Here is a 23,265-nt window from a genome sequence, read left to right as displayed (position 1 = left end):
CCAAGTTCATCCGATTTTTACTGGGTTAAATGCTTAGCCGATCTGATGTACTGCTCGAACCGGTCACATGTCCGGTTCACCAGTTTTCGGGTTGAACCGGCTGGTCCAAGCCGATTTTTAAAACACTGGTTACAACGGAACTTTGTAGCTCCACAACCACATAAAATGTATCGTTACAGACTTCAATAATATTACACACACTTTGGCGAAATCTCAAATCATTTTTATAAATTAACATCCAAACTTACTTAATTAAAACTTTTCTATTATTATTACTTAATTTCATTTTCTGCAACTAACCCCTTTATTAATCATAGATAAATTATTAGTTAAATATCATTTGATATTTCATTGATAATTTCAACCTTTTTACTTTGTCGTTGAGAAATAATAATATTTACATAAGAAAAATTTCTTTATTTTCAATTTGAGAATAAGAATGATTAAATATTATGTTTCATAATTTTTTTTTAGGAGAACGATCCAGTAATTCAGAAATAAAAATTAAAAAAAAAAAAAGATTACCAAAAAAAAATTTAAAAAAAATTTAACTTCTTCATTCCTAGCTACAAAACTGAGAGAATATATATATATATATATATATATATATATATATATATATATATATATATATATGGAGAATTTTTTTGACTCTAGTATAATATTTAGAAGTCTTACTCTCTATATCAGTCGTTGATTTCTGTCCATTTAACCTTTGTTATTTATTTGAGATTAATAATTAATTAATTGATATAAATCAATAAACTATAATTGTTAGATAGATGGAAACCAACGGCTAAGATGGGGAATAAGACTTCTATATCTTATATTGAAGTCAAAAGATTCCTCCTATATATATATAGGTTTTTTTTTTTGTCACGTCACTTCAAAATTATGTCATTTTGGAAATTAGAGGAATTAATGAAGGGTGTTTTGATATTTTTGTTTATTTATTTATTATTTGAATTTTACCAAACAACTTTTTATTAATTTCCCTAACTCCCAAAATGATGTAGTTTTGGGTTGACATGACATAACTTTATGTCATGTAACATGACAAAAGACAACTCTACATATATGAGAAAAATATTTCTCAAACAGCTTGAGATATATTTATCTTCGTCCATCCAAAAACTACGTCGTTTTATTTTGTTTATTTATTTCTTTATATTAATTGATTCACCTTTGATGGTTATGGTTTCCTTTTCTCTCTCTTTTCCTTTATCACCATTGATCTATCTTTATACAATTGTGATTTAATAAATGGAGATAAAGTTATCTAAAGTAACTTGAGAAACGATAAGTCCTATATGTATATATATATGACAAAATAATTTGTAATGTGACTACATATAAGCATTGGTGCAATCACCTGAAAATTATGTCGTTTTGGGTAGGATAAAGGAAATTCGCGTTCAAAATTAATTGTAAAAAGTGGAAATATTATATTTATTTCCCCCTTTATATGGTTATGATTGTCCATATTTAATGCTTTCACATTATAAAACGATGTAGTTTTATATGACTGCATCAATCCTGTGGTGCATTGTACGTCCGCTAAACCCTATATATATATATATATATATATATATATATATATATATATAAGAAGTGAATAAATGTAATTATAATGCAGCATGTTACAATCCTACTCCAACGTATGAGACTTGGAGTTTCATATCGGAAACATAAGATTCTAGTATGGGGTTTATATGGACTTTGAGTTCTCCTACCTCATTGGCTAGCTTTTCCTAAGGTTTGTATCAGTTGGTATTAAAATCTTTCACTATGTATCTCAGTTGCAATTGAGCGACACAGATAATAATGTTAGTATTGCAGTGTTTTAAGATTTTAATCCAATAATATTAAAGATAAGTAGGTAAGTTAGGTAAGAAAAAAAAGGTATTCCTAAAATCATTGACTAAAATCTCTAAGGGGGCGTTTGGTTCAGGAATTTTTTTTGGAATAATAGGGAAATGAGATAGATAGAGAAATGATTGGAAAGATAGATAAAGTGAAATAGGTAGAAAAATATAAAAAAAAGTTGTTTGGTGGGGAAAAACTTTAATGGGAAAATTAGGTAACTTTATGAAATCAACAGTGCATTAAAAGCCAGATAACCGGTTTTCTGCAAAATCCCACCTTCAAATTGGGTTTCTAAACAGTGCGGATATCTATATTTTTCATAAATCCAGACAAATTGGATAGATGGGTTTTTGGTGAAAAACGTTGAAACAAACATGGTGTTTCTAAAAACTATACTTGAGAAAGATAGATATCCGTTGAAAAGCTCCCAACCAAACACCACCTAAGAAGATAAAATTGTCAAGTCAACTTAAGTCTTGGTCAGTCTCCTGATTTGGAAAAAGAAAAATAAAAGACGAAGAAAAACTTACGGACTCTTTTGAACTTTCTTTTCCTAAAAATTTCTTAGCAACCAAACCCAGTCAACAAGGCCAAAAAAGGAATAAGAAAAAAAGCACAGCAGGAAGGAAAGATAACGAGGTGAAACTGACGGTATAATAAGAGTTAAAGAAGAACACGGGAGTCAATAAACTAAGTTTGGTTTAACCCTGGACGGATATCAAAGTAAAAGGATAAATGTGAGGTAGGAAGAAAGGGAGAGACGGGTGTAAATGTTAATGGACTTGAGTTTTGTCATACCAAACCCGGTTCTTTCGTGTACGATTTCATAAGCCATAGGGCTAGTGGTCCATATATTAAGAGAAATTAATGTGGTAATGGAATGGTGTATTAAGAGAAATTAAAGAAGTGTGGGGTATAAGAGTGAGAAAAATTATATTTATAAACTCTTACAAATTATACTATAGCTGACCGGCAATACATCTTGAATAGAGTATTACCGATTAGACTAGTATAATTTGTATGTTTGTAAAAAGAAAAAAATTATAAACAAATCATTCCCGTAAGAATTTATAAGATGTCTTAGCTATACTCGAAGAAGATGGCATAAGAGAATGAAAAAGGTGAAACTTTGAAGTTATAGTACAGACTAACATCAGGAATATATTTGATATCAATTATAACTATAGAACATATTTGTAAAGAAAAAAATGTGTTAAGTATTAAATTATAAATAAGTAATTTATAAGGACTAAAATTATAATTTAAACTAAAGTTTTATTAGGAGGGGGAAAAAACTACTCTCTCTTTTTTTTACCGAAATGTAAAATTGTTTATTGATTTAGGTCTTGGAAGACAACATATATATAACGGAAAAAGTTAACATGATCCCGACACATGTTAACTTTTCCTGGTCAAACTCACAGTCAAAAAAAATTTTAGACCATTTTATTCCTCTTTTTTCTTTTGTTTTCCTTTTCTATCTTTTACATGTTAGAGGAACCATTTATACGGTCCATGAGCCTGGATCATGCAAATATTTCTCATATATAACATGCTTTGCTCGCCAAACCAGTATGACATTATATATATTTTATCAATATCCACATCAGGATTTAGGACCAAAGATTGCATATTAAAAAATGTTTAAATATATAAATGAAGAGTTTTATTAATCTCATATTAATGGAAATAAGTTATTTCATGTCATAGAGACAAACTTGTGGGTTTCATCACCTGAACAAAGAAAAAAAGAAGTGATACAATTATCAAAGGATGTGCAGAAGAAAAAACTTATCTCATATCTATGAAGCACCGATACGGCGTTTTCGATACGTTCTCGATGATACAGGATGTCGATTACCAAACAATATGTGTTCGATACGCGTATCCGATACGTTGAAAAAAAATTTAAGGAGTATCGATGCTTCATAATCTCATATAACATGAGAATAGTTTTTTCCATAAATCAAAGCAGCAGTTATGGACTAGTGGTGGCACACAGCGAGCGTCTTGCGAATTGTGAGTTGTGAGTTGTGACTTGTGATAGAGAATATACATATATTTTATGGGTTTTATTAATCTCCTTCCACATAAGATAGTTATCTTATGTGTGGTAGAGAGAAAATGGGTGAGTCCCACCATTACAAGAAAAAAGAAAAAGAAGAAAAAAGTGGGGTGCGAAAATCGAAGTGAGAGAAAATGAGATAAGTTACCTCATGTAAAAAGAGATTAATATTTCCCATATTTTATATAATTTAATTAATATATTGAAAAAGAGAGTGTAATTTTGCTTTCACTGATAGAGATACTTTCTGTTTTAGCGTCGTGGGCCACGGGCCGACTAATTCCCTCTTTGAGCCAGGAAATTGTAATCGTGATGCCCTTCACTCACTCTCAGTCTCACCCAAATTGAGAATATCTCTTTATACTTAATGAACGTCGCATTCGGTGTATTATGCAGTTTGTAAATGATTTCGCAACCACATCATACACAGCAGGGTGCATAGTACATTACTATTGTACATATCCATGAATGTAATGGTTATGATTAGTTATTTATATACCTATGATCTATCACTGAATTAATTGGCGGAAAGTAAAGACGATGACTTCAGATTCGATTCTCTTACGGTGAAAGTGATGGATAACTTATGTGGTTCATGGACAGAGGGTACTTATAGATGAATTGTGCACGGCTAATTTTCAGTAGCTTCTCTTTTTGTTCATCATGAAAAATTAAATTAAATATTTTTTTAATGGATCTTTTCATGTATTATTTAAAATGATCATATTATATGAGAATATCTTAATTATTAATGATCATACCAATAATGATAAAAAATGATAGATGACATTGAAAAAATATTTGATCATAAATGTTAGAGGATTCATTCGCATTTTTTTTTAAATTATCAAAATAAATGTTTTTTAAGGGGAAAAAATGTTTACCTTTTCCTTTTAGTATCTCTTGTTGAGATATATAGTAGCAGTGTTGTTGGAATTACCATTGTGATTTGAGTTTGAACTCTTTTGAGCAATATTCACTGACATTGACTCAGATAACAGTACCTCATTTTGCTTAGTCAACATCATCTCGTGTATCTCGTGTGCTATGAGCTCTATTCGCAGATCATCTAGAGCATAGGGATTTTCACGCGCACGAACTGATGAGACAAAGGAATTGAATTCAAGTGGAAGTCCATCGAGAATAAAATCTTTGTTTGTTCATCCAATGGAACTGGATTCTTTATAGCTTTAAGCTCATCACAAAGCGTTTTAACATGTCGAAGGTACTCCACTACTCATCTACCTCCTTTCTTGATGGTTCGAATCTCATATCTGAGTTGGCATAGCTTTGAGCGCATCATTCCATGAAAAAGTTTATGGATCTGTTCCCACGCTTCATATGCATGTTGAACTCCTAGTATCTCATTGAGGATTTCTTCAGTAATCGTTGAAAGTAGCCAAGAAAGGAGCATTTGATCTTGTCGTATCCAATTAGTGTAAGCTGGATTCAAGATCTGATTGATTTTGTTTTGTTCTGACTCATACTGTAATGGAATCTTGGGATTAACAAGGAAGGAATGGAGTTGATGAGATGTAATCACAGGTTCTACAACTTGACTCCAAAGAAGGTAGTTTTTCTCTGTCAGTTTAACAGAGATCTGATGATTAAAGAGTTGCGGAGATTTGTTTTCCGCCATTGAATCTCGAGACGATGCGGAAGACATGGTGTGTATCTGTATCAGGCCCTTAGAGAGAGCTCTGAACAGAGAGATAGAGAGAAGAGAACAAAGAAAGAGTTTTTGTATTTTGTTACTCCCATAGATATCAATATAATTGTCAAAATAAGTCAAATCGTCCAATTAGATCGTCTTGGGTTTGTGATAATCCGAGTGTTATATATTCTATATTTTGTAATTTCCTTGTAGTGGAATTTGATCTCTGAAAAAAATCTCTTGTATAAAAAATAGTGAGAGGATGTATACAGGGTTCTTGGGTTTGAAATAATATCAGTATAATATATATTGTGTACTCTCTAATTTCTTGTAGTGATTTGATATCAGTGGTGGATGTAGTCCGATTTTGAGTGAATCACGTTAAATTATGTGTTTGCGATTTTACTTATGCTTGTATGTTGTCGGTTTCTGCTATATTTTAAGGGCATTGTTTTTCTTATATTGCATAAGAAAAAAATAATCTTCTAGCAAACATACAAGGAAGAGAGGGAAGAAAGAATAAGGAGAGAGAGAAAATTTAAAGTGAATTCCGTATCAGATTTGAATGTCTACTGGAAAGATTTTTTTGGTCATACAACATAAAAAAACAATCCTTATATTTTAATGGAAGAAACAACAAAGTGAGAGTGGATCCTCTCATGTGCTAATTAACATGATCATGTCATGTGGGGTAATCATAACTATACATGGGTGAGTTAATGGTGATAAGGGAGGAGAGACAAAAAAAAATAAAGATAGGAAGTTACACAATCATCACCTTTGATTTAATTATTAATGATTAAGATCCTCTCACATAACATGAACATGTTAAATTACACATGAGAGGTCTGGATAGAGGTCAGCATTCCAAACAAATAAAAAGCAAGCATTCCATTTTCGATTTTTTTATTTCCTAGGAATAAATCGATATTACTTTTAACGTCGGTCTGAATTTATTTCCCAACAAAATTGACGTACACAATCTTTAATAAAAGAAAAAGAAAACATAAACAATCTAAAAAACAAATTATACCGACATAAACACAATAACTTATAGTCACAGGTTGGTTGTCTCGTAAACGCCAGAGACATTTTCTCTGGCTAAGGATTATTTTCAAATAAAAATTATGAGGTTTGATTTTATTATATTGCATAAGAATTAAATTTTTATATTGTGATTTAATTAGTGGTGAGTCTCATATTTATTAAAAAAAAAAAACTTTGTACATAAATCGAAGGATCACAACAGGATGAAAATTTAATTTTCATACAACATAAGAAAATGTGTTTTCAAAGATTATAAATTAAAAACTGAATAATTACTACAAGTAACTATTTGACATATAACTGTATTTAATATATAAAACTAATATTTAACTGAAGATTTTCGGACAAAACAATAATGTATGGGGAAATGGAGAAAATATAAAGCATGGATAAAGTCCAAGGGCACAAATTTGACTTGCTAAATTACTTTAATATATAATAACCGTTATTAACTTATTATAACTGGCAACAACAACTAATAACACTCAACGTACATTTAAACTCGGACGAGTATATTTAGTTTTTTTTTTTTATTCTTTTTACATAGGAGTTGCAAGCTGCTAAATAAGGGAAGAGGAAAGGTGTCTGGGTGGGTAGGTAGGTAGGTGAAAATCAAACTGATTTTACCATCAACATCACACTTTAGTATTGAAGACTTCTAAGGAGATTTTCATAGGCATGTCTTAATAAAGAAAAAAACTATCATTCAAAATCAAAACTTTATATCTGATTCAATTGATATATGTTTGGTATAAAGGAATGACATTCCACATTCAATCCTACAATTGATATATCTTATTCAACATGGGAGAATATATATATAGAATAACAATCTTAATAGGATTTCGTAATTTTGCGGAATAAGATTCTACAATTTTTACCTAATATATCATTTTTCATTTTAATAAATGATAAATATTACCATCAATAATTTACCTACCCTTAACTTTACTCTATTTGACCTTTAACTCAACCTATAAACTTCATGCCTATTTTTGACAAGAGATTATAGATCTTCTAATTGTGCCCAAGAAGGGATAATAATTTTTCAACACTGATAAAAAGAAAAAAAACATCATTTTTTTGTTAAAAACAATTAATTATGAATATTGTTTTGGAAAAATGCAAACACACAGATATTTAAAGATCATTTTTTTTTTCGAATTAAGTGTAATTATGTTATTTAAATCCATTTGGATTTTATTTTCATATTGATTTTCGTATAACAAACTTTGAATTGCTTTTCATTCATTATATTGATCACATTCTATCAATCAAATATGAGAACTGTAATTGTTCTGGATTAGGTGAAAAATTTTGCGGACTTTGACAATAAAAATTATATTAGAAAAGAGGCAGAATTTAACGTGTTTCGGCTAAAACGCCTGCGTTCACGAAACAGTAAAAAATCATTTTGTTTCACAAAAAAAAAGTAAAAATTCATTTCAGAGTACACAGTATTACAATAACGCTCAGATTTTTTTATTTTTTATTTTTTTACTAAACCCACAAATTCAAATTCACCATCTTATTATTTCTCACACACACGATTTTTTTTTTATATATATTTTCTTCAATCATAATTGTAATTGAGCTTTCTCTCTCTTCTTTTACTTTAGTTAACAATAATAAACTCAATCAATTTTCTATTATTATAATTATGAGCTAATCAATTTTCCATTATTATTTTTTGGTGGGGAATTTTCCATTATTAACAGCAATGAAACTAATCAAATTTTCATTATAACATTGTACCCAAAAAAAAAATCATTATAACTATATATTATAATCAATAATAATAAAACAATAAAACAATATTAAATCAATCAATTTTTCATTAACATGAATAGAATAAGAATGTCGTATCCGTTAACTTTGGCTCCAACAATAATATAATAAGAGTTTCATATCCAGTAACTTTGACTCCAACAATAACAAAAGTAAGATTCTTGTTTTAATTTATCAATTTCCACTCATATTTCTATTCTTAATCCATGAAACTCCATTCTTTGCACTAAAAATAATCTTATAAAAGCATTATGTTTAATTGTTTATGTCTCTTTTATCATTCCTAAGTCCTAACATATATGTTCAATATGTTCTTTTTGATACATAATTATTTTGAATTGGTGCTTTCCACGAGGAAGTACATTTATAGCTTCACTATTTCGTGTGTTATTGAATATATAATAACATTATGTGAAAAGATTTTAATTATACAAGGGTGAATTAATGATGATAAATGAATTAATGATGTTATTTTTTTTTTCTTAAATCATTAAATTATTATTTTTTCTTAATGATGGTAGCTCAATTAATGTCAAAGAACTGAGCATGAGAGGTGGCAGTACAATATGCTGAATCCTAGTATTCCATCGATCAATGTGAGCCCTGAGCTTACGTCTCCAGTTCTCTTCAACCTTCCCCCGTAGAGTAAGATCATGTATTCCTCTCAATTTTCTAGATTTTTCCGGGATGGGTTGATTAAGACCAAACTGTCGCATGCACCTATCCGGTTGACATGCCTCAACTGTGTGGAAGTAGATAATAGGTGTGGGAGCTAGCCACAGATACTGCTGCTCTGGAGTCACGTCAAGCCACTCATATTCTATATACGGCTGCCACACCACCTACAAACAAAATGTGAAACAATATATAGAGTTACAAAAAAAAATAAACCCATAGACAAATAACAACACCGTAAGTATCTAACACCAAACCTCATCTCTACAGAGTGTGTCCAATGTTGCCCGATAATGGGTGACCTCATGAGGTTTAAACTTTTGTACAGCATTAAACCTGTCAATCAAAAACATTATCAACCATACATAATCGTCCAAAGTCAAGAAGTATACAGTTAGTACATACAGTATTAACCATACATTATCGAAATCAAATGAAGTAAGTAAATCATACCGGCATCCATAATGTGTGCTCGACTGTGGATGAGGAGGAAGGGGTGGAGCAATGGGTGGGAATCGTATCCATGCCCAAATTTGAAGGAGAATATGGCAACCACCCATGTCGCTTCGACGGGCATCTGTCACTTCACACAAATTCCTGAACAAGTGTGTCAAAACTGCAGATCCCCAGCTGAATCGGCCAATGTCCTCAAATCCTCCACCTAGCAACGGGACAAGCTGACAACCAAAATTGCTACCTCCAGACTTGTCCGCCAGCAACCAAGTCCCCAACATCCGCGCAATGTGAGCTTTTGTGAAGTAGATCTCGGCAGCATGATTCCCTTCATGATCAGTCCATCGGGTATAATGTCGATCCAAGAATGAGATGCAGAGGTCGCCAGAATGATGAAACTCACCGGCCTCTGGAACGTGTCCAAAAACACCAGCACAAGCAGTGTGCCAATCCTCAGAGGTCGATCCGATGACGACAGTACCGTCGGTCGGCAAGCCCAAGATGCCTGCCACATCTTGTAAGGTGATCGTCATCTCACCTTGGGTCATGTGAAAGGTATGTGTCTCTGGTCTCCACCTCTCGACCAGAGCACTAATTAAAAATGTATCTATCTGTGATAAATTACGCAGTTATCACGTGTTAACGAATTACATTATTTAATTACATAAATACAAAACGACATAAATAACATACCTGGATATGTTGCATCCTGGCAACATGTATGAAACCCGCCTGTCTGAGGTACTCTTCCACAACCTGTGGAATAACACCGGTAGGTGGGCCCCCTTGTGGCTTCCCACGCCTCGTCTTAATCTTTCTTACATGCTCAGTATTCCACACACGCTGTGAAATATGACCTTTCTGCGTCCTCTGACGAAGGACCTCCCACCTGTAGGGTCCAGGTATGATCCATATGCTGGGATCGGTGGGCTCTACATCCGAATCAGATCCCGAAGAAGATGATGACTCAGCCATTATCCTTAACTAACTACAAAGTTATGCACTCCCGCATTAATAACATCATACATACGAAATTTACAAAGTCTCTAACACTATTTATAAATCACTAATTAATATGCTAAACCCTAATACATAATTAAAAATCAGTAATAATAATAACTACGTAATAATAATATTACTATATCATTACAACATTCATAGCATGACACAAAATTTCTAAGTGACTATCCTAATGTTCCAAGTCTCTAATATACAATCAATCCTAACATGTATTACTAATTAGCACTGTAATTTAAAGGTATACATATGAGGTATTATGACCTTACCTACGTTGGCAGAGCTTCGCTACGAACCGCGGTTAGAGAGAGGTTAGAGAGAGGTTGGAGAGGTAAATGAGTAAGGAGTGAAAAAAGGAAAGTGGGGTATATATAGGTTGCACATGAGACGCCCTCTTTGGGCGTCACATGTGACGCCCCAGTGGGGCGTGCGTCACATGTGACGCCCAAAGAGGGCGTCTCATTGTGCAACAGATGTGTAATTTTTCACAAAACATCATTAAATGCGTAATTATTTTAATTAATTACATTATTTTAATTTTTTTGCCAGAATGTGAAAAGAAAGAGATAAAATAAATAAACTTGTATGTACCAAAAAAATAAAAATAAATAAATAAATAAATCTGAATCTGGATCTGGGTGGTTATGGGCTATGTAGCACCGATACGACACGCGACACGACACTCCGACACATCAATCTTAAAAAATTATGGATTTCGACACGTTGGGACACGTTTTAATATTAAATAATATTTTTAATTTATATAGCGTATATTTTATTTAATATTAATAATTTAACAAAAAATGAAACTAAATTAATAATACCCATCAAGATGAAAGCTTTAATAAAAAAAATATGAAATGGGATGAGAGAGAGATATAATATCAGATAAAGAGATCAAATCATATTAGAGAGAGATCAGAGAGAAGGAGATACAACAAGAGCGTAATAGGAATTGACAACAATGATGCTGAGATGATCTCTTATCTACTTAAGGGAAAAAAAGACAAAAAAATAAAATTGATATGATCAGGTGGAAGCTTTATTAATATATTTTAATTTTTTTAAAAAATAATTTTTTTTAAAAAAAATTACGAAAATGTCATTTGACCGTGTCGGACACGGTCAAATTCGCGTGTCGGAATGGTTAACGTGTCGGAAAAAGTTGACCGCGTGTCCGACACCGTGTCAGAGCGTGTCAGACACGACTCTCCCTATTTGTACAAGTGTTCGTGCTTCCTTAGTTATGGGTGAAGTGAAGATTTCCCATATGCTTGACCAATTGACCCCTGCCACCTTCATCCTTTATGTGCTGCAAACCTTCAAAAATCATATATAAATAAAGAGAACAAATCAATAGTACAAAAATGGTATACAACTCTCTCCTCTCCGTCTCCGATGAGGCATGACTGCTTCTGCTTAGGTTTGGATTTAGTCTAATGGAGGTGGCTAGGTCTGGTCACGGGTGGAGGAGAAAAAGCCAAAAAAAAAAAAAAAATTCACACTAAAATTTAAGGGTGGACACTTGTCCCCCTTCTCTTCTTCTTGCATCCACCTCTGCCTTCCTTGGAATTGAATAAAAGATAAAATTATTTTCAATAACATGACAAACATTAATCCATTTCTATTTTTCTTTATTTTGTTCAACCATTATAATAAAAGATCATTATTAAGAGGAGACAGCACCTCTGGCATTGAATAAAGCATGAGTAAGTTAAGAAATATGAACCAAAACTGAAAGTCTAGTTTGTCTCATCATGTAAAGCAAAAACTTGAAATACCCCCTAACAATCAAAGTTAAATGCCAAAAAAATAAGGGCGGGGCACTGTGCACGTTGCTGTAGAATAGCTCTTTTTTCTACATATTTATTGATTTTTGTGTAATTCATTTTTTTATTTTTTATAAATGAATAGGCCCCATTTATTATTGTGTCTATAATAGGAGAAAATTACTCTCCTATAATATAAGATTAATAAAGCTCTCATGTAAAATCTCAAAAGGATGTTATCAAAAAAAAAAAAAAAAAAAAATCTCAAAAGGAAAGAACCAAGTGGGCTGTTTGGTAGGAGTTTTTCTCCAAATTAGCCATACAAATTAGATTAGGTTTTGAACTTACCCATGTTTGATAGAAGTGTCCCAAAAATTTAGCCTGTCAAATTTCTTACCTAGGCATTTGAGTTAGTGCAATTTAACCACATATGAGGTGGTATTATCTTCTTTCTGGGAAAGAGAAAAACAGATGCTAATCTATTGTCAAAAATAACCCTGTACGCCTTCAACAAAGCAAACATGGACTCGGGCATGAATTTTCATAGGAGTTCTTGTGGTTACATATTCAAGATTTAAAATGTCCAATTTCATAATTTTAACCCACTTTTTTATTAATGTTTTATTTTTAATCAAATATGTACTCAACAAATTTAACCCAATTTTTTCGATAAAATTTCAGCTTACCAAATAATTTTTTATTAACTTTTCTATCAAACTCACTTTCCCCCCATATACCTAGTAATTGTATTTACTTAGTAAAAAAAAGTTCTCTTTTACAAAATGTCCCCCACAAAGAAAAAAGCCATTAAGATGCATTTGAGAGTTTAGAGGAAAAGGAAAAAAAGGGAATCAAAAGAAAAGAAAGGGAAGAAAAACGAAGGACATTCCCTTCTCCTTATTTCGGAGTTAGAAATTCCCTCAAACCCTCTAAATTAGGGGAGTGCTGATTTTAAAGGTGAGAAATTTTTTATAAAAATTTCCAATTTCTTTCTTTCATTTTTTTTAAACTCATAAATAAAGAAAAAACATCTATACAATTTTCTCCTTCCTTTTATTCACTTCCAAAAAGTGACTCCAAACAAAGCTTTACACGTCAATTTGACTTTTTTTAAGGGACTAGTAAATGCTGGTTTGGATAATTTTTTTTTTAAGCTAGAAGCTATTTATAAATAGAAGTTAGGCTAAACAAATTTTGAAATTTTTTTTATAATAAAAACTTTTTTTTATAATGAAGAAAAAAAGCAAAAGTCAAAAGTTCCTAGTAGAAGTTTTTTTAATCTCTTATCAACTTATCTTAAATTATATTTTTTAAATGAAGAGGTATAAAGATAAAGATAACATTTTCTTAAAATATTTGGTTTTAAGTAATTTTTAAGTTAAATTTTTATACAATCATCAAATAACTTTTATTTTTTTAAATTTTAACTTATAAGTAATTTTTCACGGGGAAGGATATTGTGACAACTAAGTTGTGTTACTACCAAGTGACTACCAATCAATCTTATCGTTAGATTGATTATATTGATCTAACGGTTATATTTATTTACATCTTTGTATAGTCATGATTCTCCAAATTTAATATTTTATATTTATTTTCACCTTTTTATGGTTATGATTTTCCATATTTAATGTTTTCACTTTAAATATGAGGAATCATGACCATACAAAGATGGAAATAAATATAACCGTTGGTTCAACATAATCGATCTAACGGTGAGATTGATTGGTAGTCACTTGGTAATAACACAACTTGGTTGTCACAATATCCTTCTCCATTTTTCACTTAAAAAAAAAAATTCAAATAGGCTTTAGATACACATGGCTTTTGGCTTGGGATTCATTAGAATTTAGAACATACATTATCTGAGGTGACTAACGTTGTTGGTTGTTACACGTTTGTTTATTGCAAGAGGTACAAAAGAGAAAAAAAAAAGAATTCTGTATTTGTCTAACAAAATAGTAAATGCACTAAAATTAATATAAAAAAAAAGTTGTGCCACCGTTTTCTAAACCCAAATCCCAATCATGCAGATTAATTAATTATAAACAGTGAAGAGGGTTGAGAGACTCAAGACACATATAGAGAGAGAAAGTTTGTAGAGAGAGAGAGGTCAAATCGAGTGGCGAAAGGTTGGGTGTCTTCTTGAGTATTTTTGTGGTGGTGGTAGTGCTGCTATTAGCTACGAGGGTTTCAAACAAAAAAAAAAAAACTGTGAAAGAAGAGAGAGAGAGAGAGAGAGAGAGAGAAAAGGAAAAAAGAGAAAGGAAAGAGAGAGAAGAAGAAGAAGAAAATCCTGATAACTGAGATAACAATACTGGAGAGAGTTCCAAGCTCCAATTCCCAGAAAAAAAATAAAAACTTGTTTTGCTTTATCTCTATATTTCTCCCTCTCTTTCCCGTTGATCTCGTGCAATCTTTGCTCATGGATCCATTTGATTTGATTCGTAAAGGTATAATTTTTCTTTTACACTCTTCCATGAAACTCAGATCTTTCACTTACCCATATAATGAATTTTTAATTTTTTTTTCTGTAATTCCAGCTTTTGTTCTGTTTGATTAATTTTACTTCTTGGGTTTTTTTTTTTTTTTTTTTTTTGGTCTTCTTCTGATTTTTTGAGGGGTTGAATTGCTTAAGATCTCGTAAAGTTTTTGGCTTTGATAATGGAAGGTTGTGTTATCAGTGTGCTCATGTTTTGACTTGTTGCTTTTTTCTTTTGTCTTCTGCTGGTTTTAGTATGTCGCACCTTTATTTTGTTTGTTGTTCTTATGAAATTTGGGTTTGAAATTTTTTGAAGTTTTGTTGCGTTTTACTACCCAATAATTCTTTCAATTGTTTAGGTCGTCTTCTAAAGTGCTTTGAACGCTTTCAATTATATCTGAATTTTTTTAGGGTTTTAACCTTATCCTGTAGTTTATTACCAGTTCTGACATTGGTCAGTGATCCCTATGGATTTTTGTATTCGTAAGATTTACTAAAAGTCGTGTCTGTAACTCATACATAGTGCCTCTGTTGTTCAATTAAGCTTAAGGGATTCACTTCCAAGTTAAAAGTTTTGAAAATGGTCAACTGTAGTTGCTTGCAGTGATAATCGATCTAGTTATGTACCTTTGCACATGCTCAACTGTTCTGTTAATTTGGTAATTACAATTTTCAAATGGTGGATTTTATATAAATTGTTTTAACTAGAGTTCAATATTGAGTTGGTTACTTGTTCGCATTCATGTTTCATGTGATCTGGGATACTATTGAATTCATTTGTCTAGTACATAATGCATGAAACTTGTGGAAATTTTATTGTTCTTGTTATTTTGACTGCAGTCTGGTTGATCGAGTATGATCAAATTGAATTATTTTGCAGGGTTTGGTTGAAGTTGTCTGGAATTTTCCTGTTACTATTTTTGAAGTCCATATATGTTTTAATCAATTTGTTCATATTCTATTCAATAATGAGCTTATCCAAGAAAGGATCCCAAACAGACACAACAAAACTGAGCGCCCCAAAGGCAACCGCTTTGAATCCAAATGCAGCAGAGTTCATTCCTTTTGCCCTCAGATCATTGCCATCTGCAAGTTCCAGCTCGGTAGATGCAACATCAAGGCTCTCTACTGCTGGATCTCTTGGGAAAGCAGTTTTAGATAGATCAGAATCATCCATATCAAATAATTCTGATGATGAGGCCCACCAGTACTGGCGTTGTCAGCTCCCTGATGATATCACCCCTGACTTCAAGGTGGATGGAGAAGATGAGTCCCAAGGTCTCAATGACCTCTCTTTAGCAGGCTTATCTGTACACGATGATGATGAATCCTCAAGGTTTCCTTCTTCTAAGGGAAGTAGATATATATTAAATGAGGAGCAGGAATTATCTCAACAGCACCTTAATGGCAATACCTTTGCTGATAAATTAAGGTTTTCCAATTCAACCTACAGGGAGGAACCATCTTCAGCCAACTTTCTGAATACATTAGCAAAGCCTTGGGATATGCAAATTGGGAATACCAACCTGCATGTTAACAGTGGTCGAGAGGTGCTTGCTTATGATGACAATTCTAGACATGGATTCTTAAATGATGTTTTGGCTGAGAATGCTATTGTAAACGATACTGATTTGAACCCTTTGGAGTTTTTAGCTTCTATATTCCCTGGTTTTGCGTCAGAAAGCCTTGCTGAAGTTTACTTTGCTAATGGATGCGATTTGCATCTGACCATTGAGATGCTCACTCAGTTAGAGGTATGTTGATCTTCATGTTATAACTGACTTGTGGTTTGATTATGGTTCATTATAAAGCCTCTTTTCATGTGATTGCCTATAAATTCGTACATTGTCAGTTATATTCATGTGCTATAACTATATGTCTCCTAGCATGTTGTGATGTAATTATTGGTTGGAAATGCACATCTTGCGATATACTTTGGTACAATATTAAATCTGAAGGGATGGGAGCTAAACGTGTAGAGCAATGCTTGTGCCTTGTTTTGGCAGGGAAGAGCCGGCACCCCTTTAAAGCGTGAGGCGACTCTAATGCACTCCAGCTTCCGGTTTCTAATCTCTGTTTCCTGAATCCTGATACCTATCTTCATGTTATCAAGGGATCATTTGCAATCTTTAGCATTTTTTTTGGATATATGATCTTTTCTTGGTATATGATTAATACAGTAACACAACCACATCTCTAGGTTTTGTTTTTCATTCTGTGGATGTCATTGTCATCACTCATGAATATTACTCATTTCTCTGGTATCCTTAACCAAGGGCTTTTATGTTGATTATTTGATTATTTCTACTTTTCCCCCTCCAAATGTGTAGATTCAAGTTGATGGTAGTTTCAGTCAGAATCTGAGTCCGAAGACTCTGTCAGCTCCCAATCTGAGCGCAATGGACTTTCCAGCACTTAATTCACCAAATGGCCAGGCTACTTCTGCAAAATATGCTGCAGATAATGTCCAACAAAGTGGCAATCCTTACCTATCATCTGACAAAGACATGCTCATGTTCAAATCTAGCTCTTCTATTCCATCTAGAGGTGGTGTTGATTTTGCTTCAGCTGTCAGGAAATTGGCTGCTGAGGATTCTGGTATATGGAAGTATGACAGAAATGATTCTGGTGATGCTTCCTCTGGCTCAAGTAGGAGTTTAAATGCTCTGGCTAGTGCCTACAATGGTGGACAGGGGAGATCTAACTTTGGTGATAGGTTACAGAGCCGTGGTTCTGCTCGGGCAGCTCCTGTTTGGCTTGAAACGGGTGACGCAGTTGGTAAATATTTATGTTTATATTCTTTGTGAGATAAATTCCTTCTATACTGTGTTTCCTTTGACAATTTTGGATGACAGCAAATATGTATTCTGAGCTGCGGGAGGAGGCTCGTGATCATGCACGCTTACGTAATGTATATTTTGAGCAGGTGGGTGTTTGATTCATGGAGAAGTTAATGGGTATGTGAATGAGAATAGAATGTAATGATTTTGGTTATGTGCTTCATGTTAACTTGTATCCACATGCTTTCCCTGGACTTGTAGTCTTATATGTTCTTTCTGAGTTAGTCCACAATTTACATTATCTCTTTTGTTTTTTAGTATATAAATGTGGACAATCAAGTTGTAGTCTGGGTAGGGTGGGTAGATTTAATAAAAGAGCTGTTAGGTGGACACCGAAATGAATATGAACAAACAACAAAGTCCCAAACATTTGCTGTGTGGCCGTCATGTGCTTACCAGAACCATCTGTTTCGTAGTTTGTTTTCGGACAATCTTATATCTTTGTTTATATGCCATCGGAATGAAATTTGTCCACCTATCATTTTTTGTACCTTCGAGTTTCAATAATCAAGCTTTATCCCACTAGGTGGGGAAGGGATGTAAATGAGGACTTGCTAGGAGATCTCAGGACCTAATTTCTGTATCTTGAGTTTAATTTTTCATAATTCAAAAACAGGCACGGCAAGCCTACCTTATCGGAAATAAGGCCCTTGCAAAGGAGCTAAGTGCTAAAGGGCAACTGCACAACATGCATATGAAAGCTGCTCACGGAAAAGCTCAAGAATCTATTTACCGGCAGAGGTTGGTTGTTCCCTATTGCTGTCACTCTTCCTGTTCATGTGAGTTTTAGTAAAAAAACTATTTGTATGATGTCATAATGACAATATATATATTGGGCTTTCATTTCGTCTTGTTGCTGGAAGAAATTTTTCTTCCTGCCACGGAAACAGACAAGGAAAATAATATTAAAGAAAGTGGAAGATACACATTATTCAATGACTTTGCCTTGTCGGTAGTGTTGCATGACAGCAATCTTGTTCCTGCAAAATGATTCTTATTTATCCCACATATTTTCTGACGTTGTTAAAACTGGAGATTGGACAATGAACAGGTGACTATGTGAGACTTTTGGTTAGGGGTGTACAAAATAACAAAAAGAACTAAACTCCTTTGTGAACTAAATTTCACTGCACTTAAAAGAACTATTTTTTTTTAAACAATTAATGAACTGAATTGGTTTTAAAAAATTAGTTCATGATCCGAACTATTTTTTTTTCTTTTTTCTTCTCTTTTCTTTTATTTCTCTTTTTTCCTCTGTATTTTTTTCTTATTCATTTATTTACTGTTTTTTATTTCTTTAGTTTTTTATTTTTAGTTTCTTTTTCATTTTTCTCTTATGTATTTTACTCTCTCATTTATCTTTATTTTCATTTATTTTATTTTTTAATTGTTTATTAATTTTTTTAATTTCTAGTATTGTTTATATTTTTTAAATATTTTTCCCTTAATCTTTTTGTATTTTCCATTTGGGTTCATTTGCCATTGACCCTCCCTAACTAGTTTGGGATAAATGTGTTGTTGATGAATTGAACTGATTTTTTTATGTTATTTTGCTATTTTTTTTTTATCGTACACAATGCCTCACTTATCATATTCAATCATTGTTCAAAACCTTTATACAAGCTGTAACATTGATAAGCCCAGAATATTTTGACATGTTAGTGTATCTGATCCAATTTATTGAACTACAATTCTTCAATCTATTGTTCATACATGGTGGTTTTACGTGTTCAGAACTATTTCAAAAACCAATTCTGAACTGGTTTGAAAAAACAAACCAGTTCTCCGAACTGAATTGTTTTTTCTAGTTTAGTTCGGCCAAGAAAATTGAACCGAACTGAACTGTGCACACTCCTACTTTTGGTCCAAGTTCAACCTTTCAAACCGATTACTTGAACTTGTTGATATCATAAGAATAATTTACATAAATTAATACGCTAAAAATATTTGAGATATGAAAAGAAAATGTTTTCCTTTTGTAAAAATTGGTTTGAATCTAGAAAATAATCTTCTTGTAAAAATACAAGAGTAAGATCGTGGGTAAGGAATTTCCTCTTATCCTCGCAATTTGGGGTTCATGGGAGTGATTTTTTTGCTTCCATCATTCAACTAGGGATTGGCTAGTTTTGATTGGTCAATTGGTTGTCCGACCCATAGTAGTTAATTGCGCCGCAATAGCGCCGCGAGTCGCGCCGTACGGGCGTTGCGGTGCCTCGCCGCAAGCAACCACGTCGTGTTGCACCGGAACGCAATAGCGGCCATTGCGATCGCATTTGCGGCCAAATCGCGGCCATATTGTTGTCATAAGGCAAAATTTCAATTTTGTCCTAAATTTAAATGTGTAACGGAAATTTTTTAAGGGTTTTCTAGTCTATCTGCCACTTCTGCTATCTTTGCCTTTAAAAAATGTTTCTTTTTTGTTATTATTTCTGTTATATATCTATTCCGCTATTTTCGCAACCGCAACCCGCTATAACGCTATAGCGTTTTTTGGGGTTGGCCGCTACATGCCGCAATCCGCATTTGATAACTTTGGTCCGACCATCAATTCGGTTATGAGATTAGATCATAACTAGCTTGGTGTTTAGTTTACGGTCCAGTTTAAAGTTTAACAATGATATTTTTTTGCCCCTACCCAACTTGCATATGATGAGAGTTTCTTTTGACACAGCTGGATCTATTCGTTTCTTTTTTGTTCATATTTTTACCTTCCACATGTTTCTTATCCTATTCACACGTATTTTTTTGCTGACTTGCATATGATGGTCACACATTGGTTGTGTGAGGTGTGAAACAATGTGAGCAGTTAAAAAAAAGTTAACTGATGTCCAGTTGTTATACATTGGCTTAGAGAGAAAAATTGTTAGAAGTGAGGTACAAGGGCTGTACCTCTACTTCTTTGAGCCCAAAGAGCTGCAGGTTTTCCTTTTTCTTCCCTCACCAGTATATTGTATGAGCTAGAATGTTGGGTTTTCATTGTTCTAAAATTCCTCATTACTAGGTTTGTTTTCTTAGTGTAGGGTTCTGCCTAAGTCATGTGAGTGTTGGTTTTTCAGGAACCCTGTTGGTCCAGATATGCAGGTGAATGGAAGAGGACATGAGAGAATGATAGACCTACATGGGCTGCATGTAAGTGAAGCCATTCACGTACTGAAACATGAATTGAGTGTGCTAAGAAGCACTGCTAGAGCTGCTGAGCAGCGTTTGCAGGTTTATATCTGTGTTGGCACTGGCCACCACACCAGGGGTTCCCGCACTCCGGCGAGACTTCCGGTAGCTGTACAGCGTTATCTACTCGATGAAGAAGGCCTTGATTTCACAGAACCGCAGCCAGGCCTGATTCGTGTTGTGATATGTTGAGCCAAGGATATTATGATGACAAAGGGGTATACAAGTTTTTGACACGGTAAAAATCCATGAACATATAGACATTGTAGTCATTCTTGTATCTGTACATTGGAAGTATTGGCGATGGCCAAGTCTGAAGAAAAGAGCAAAAAAAAAGGTTGGGAGGGTGGTCTTGAGAAAGAAAAAAATGGAGAAGTTTAGAAGTAAAGAGAAGGGTTGTAGCAAATTTGTACCATTAAGGTTTTACTGAGGCATCTGATTACATTAGTCAGCATTTTCCTTCTGTTAATTTTGTACCCTAATTTTCATTTCTTTGTTAAATTCCCTTTTCCTTTGTTTTTTTTTTTGTTTTTTTTTGTTTTTTCCTTTTTCTATTTTGATTCAGATGTAACTGATAGAACTCAATTACATGATAGTACAATTCACTTTGCCAATTAGATTCAATGCCAAACAATCTACAGCTAGAACAAATATTCAAGTAGGTCTGGTTCCCATTTTCATTGTTTTGATGCTTACAATTACCCCAAGATTTGGAGAACGTCGGTTGTCATACTCATTGGAGCAAAATTAAGTAAATTTTCAACTTCCCAAGCAAAACCAAGTTAATTTTTAACATCCCAAGCGGGTCTTGGTATAGCTTTTTACTTGTTACGTACATCATGTTCTTTATAAAAGAATTATTTCATTTCATGTAAGTTTCTAGTTGTAAACAATTACAAGAGAAAAAATGGGTAAACTACTACCAAAGTGCTTGATTAACGGTTGGATCATAAATAATGTTACAAATGAACAATCTAACAAAAATAACTATACATACAAAAGCTCTACTTGATTTATGCAAAATTACCGCTAGTTTTCTATGCACATTTCTTTCATTTCTCTATATATCCAAAATTTTTCAATACTTATCATAGCTCTATATGTCGAAAATGATCAGAGTGAACCGCCATATAATTGATTTTGATCCAGAGAGGAAAACAAAATTGTTTATCTCATGTTGAATTTTTTTGATAAAAAAAGCCTGCCACCAAAATAAAAATGAAAAGTTATTACGAAAGTGGGTTTTCGAAGGATAACAGTTTGCTTTACGCGTCAAAAGAACGTTTAAATATCGCAAAAAAGAAGAAGAAGAAATGAATTAAAGAAAATCCACAGCATGTAATTGCTTGATATTCATAGAAAGGACAGGCACATAATTATTGAAAAAAATGCCAATTTTGTACCATAATATAGATTAATACAGGACAAATAATGGATCGTTACAAGATCTAAACCTATCACCATGTAAACATAATATATTGATGAAGATCAATTTACACCAGTATAAGAATATTAGATCTTATATCAAATTTTATTCATTGATTTTCGTGCATTTAACGATTAAAATTTATTGAGAATTAATAATTAATTAATATATGAAATCCAATAAATCTTAATCGTTAGATATATAAAAATTAACGGTTAAAATCTGATACAAGGCTTATTATTCTTACGCTATAATATAATCCTGCCCGTTGATCAGTATTGACATTCTACTCCTAATATCATTGCAATATACAATCTACATGCCAACAAAGCTTAAAGCCCGAATGGTAATGTAAATTACCGGAAAGAAGTGATCCTGTTAAAATTATGACAACTTCGAGAACAAACTTTAAAATCAAGATTCAAAAGTCATGGCAATTTCTCGACAAATCCTTTTAATAGCTTGCTAACTATGTCAAAAAGCTACGGTAGTGATTAAAAAATTCACATGAAAAAGATCCATCATGATATGCTATAAAAAGAACGTAGAAACTTTAAGAGTTCAAGAATCTCATCAAAATATCACTTGCTGAATTGATGAGTGCTCTTCAAACACGAGAGCAGAGGAGGGCCAAGATACAAGAAAAAGTCGTAGAAGATGATTTTCAGACACAACAAATTAGGTAACAAAGAAGGAAAGGAGGGAAGCAAAAATTGAGAAAGTTCAAATAAGAGGAAATCCTCTCTTCTTAGTCAATTGTGATTCTCCATACGATCCATTCATATTTCATTTTCTTATTTACATATTTCCAGTTTTATTTCCTAAAATTATGGTATATGATTGGTTATTTTTATGTATAGCCAATGCCACAAAATTGCAGCCACATTCTTCATGGAAATAACAAGATACAGAGAATCATATTCCAAGTAGACAACACTGTCTTGTCCCAGATAAAAAGGTATCTTGAGGGATCTGAAACATTCGAATAAGAATTTTGCTCAATACTATAAACCTT

The 23,265-nt window shown here is 32.8% G+C and overlaps 1 protein-coding gene across 1 annotated transcript; it reads left to right on the top strand.

The window, feature by feature from the left end:
• Window positions 1–14,428: 14,428 nt before the first annotated feature.
• On the top strand, window positions 14,429–21,454 carry LOC133295573 (polyadenylate-binding protein-interacting protein 7-like). The gene is made up of 6 exons (XM_061494414.1): window positions 14,429–14,787; window positions 15,697–16,570; window positions 17,147–17,594; window positions 17,672–17,742; window positions 18,273–18,397; window positions 20,713–21,454. Exons 2-6 carry the CDS (start codon window positions 15,785–15,787, stop codon window positions 21,014–21,016), a joined length of 1,734 nt encoding a protein of 577 aa, XP_061350398.1. The 5' UTR covers window positions 14,429–14,787; window positions 15,697–15,784; the 3' UTR covers window positions 21,017–21,454.
• The last annotated feature ends 1,811 nt before the right edge of the window (window positions 21,455–23,265 follow it).

The sequence above is a fragment of the Gastrolobium bilobum genome, unplaced genomic scaffold (genome assembly GCF_033153095.1).
Source record: "Gastrolobium bilobum isolate Gb01-03AN ecotype WA unplaced genomic scaffold, APGP_CSIRO_Gbil_v1 utg21897, whole genome shotgun sequence".
Lineage (NCBI taxonomy): Eukaryota > Viridiplantae > Streptophyta > Magnoliopsida > Fabales > Fabaceae > Gastrolobium > Gastrolobium bilobum.
This window is presented reverse-complemented; position numbering and strand designations above follow the sequence as displayed.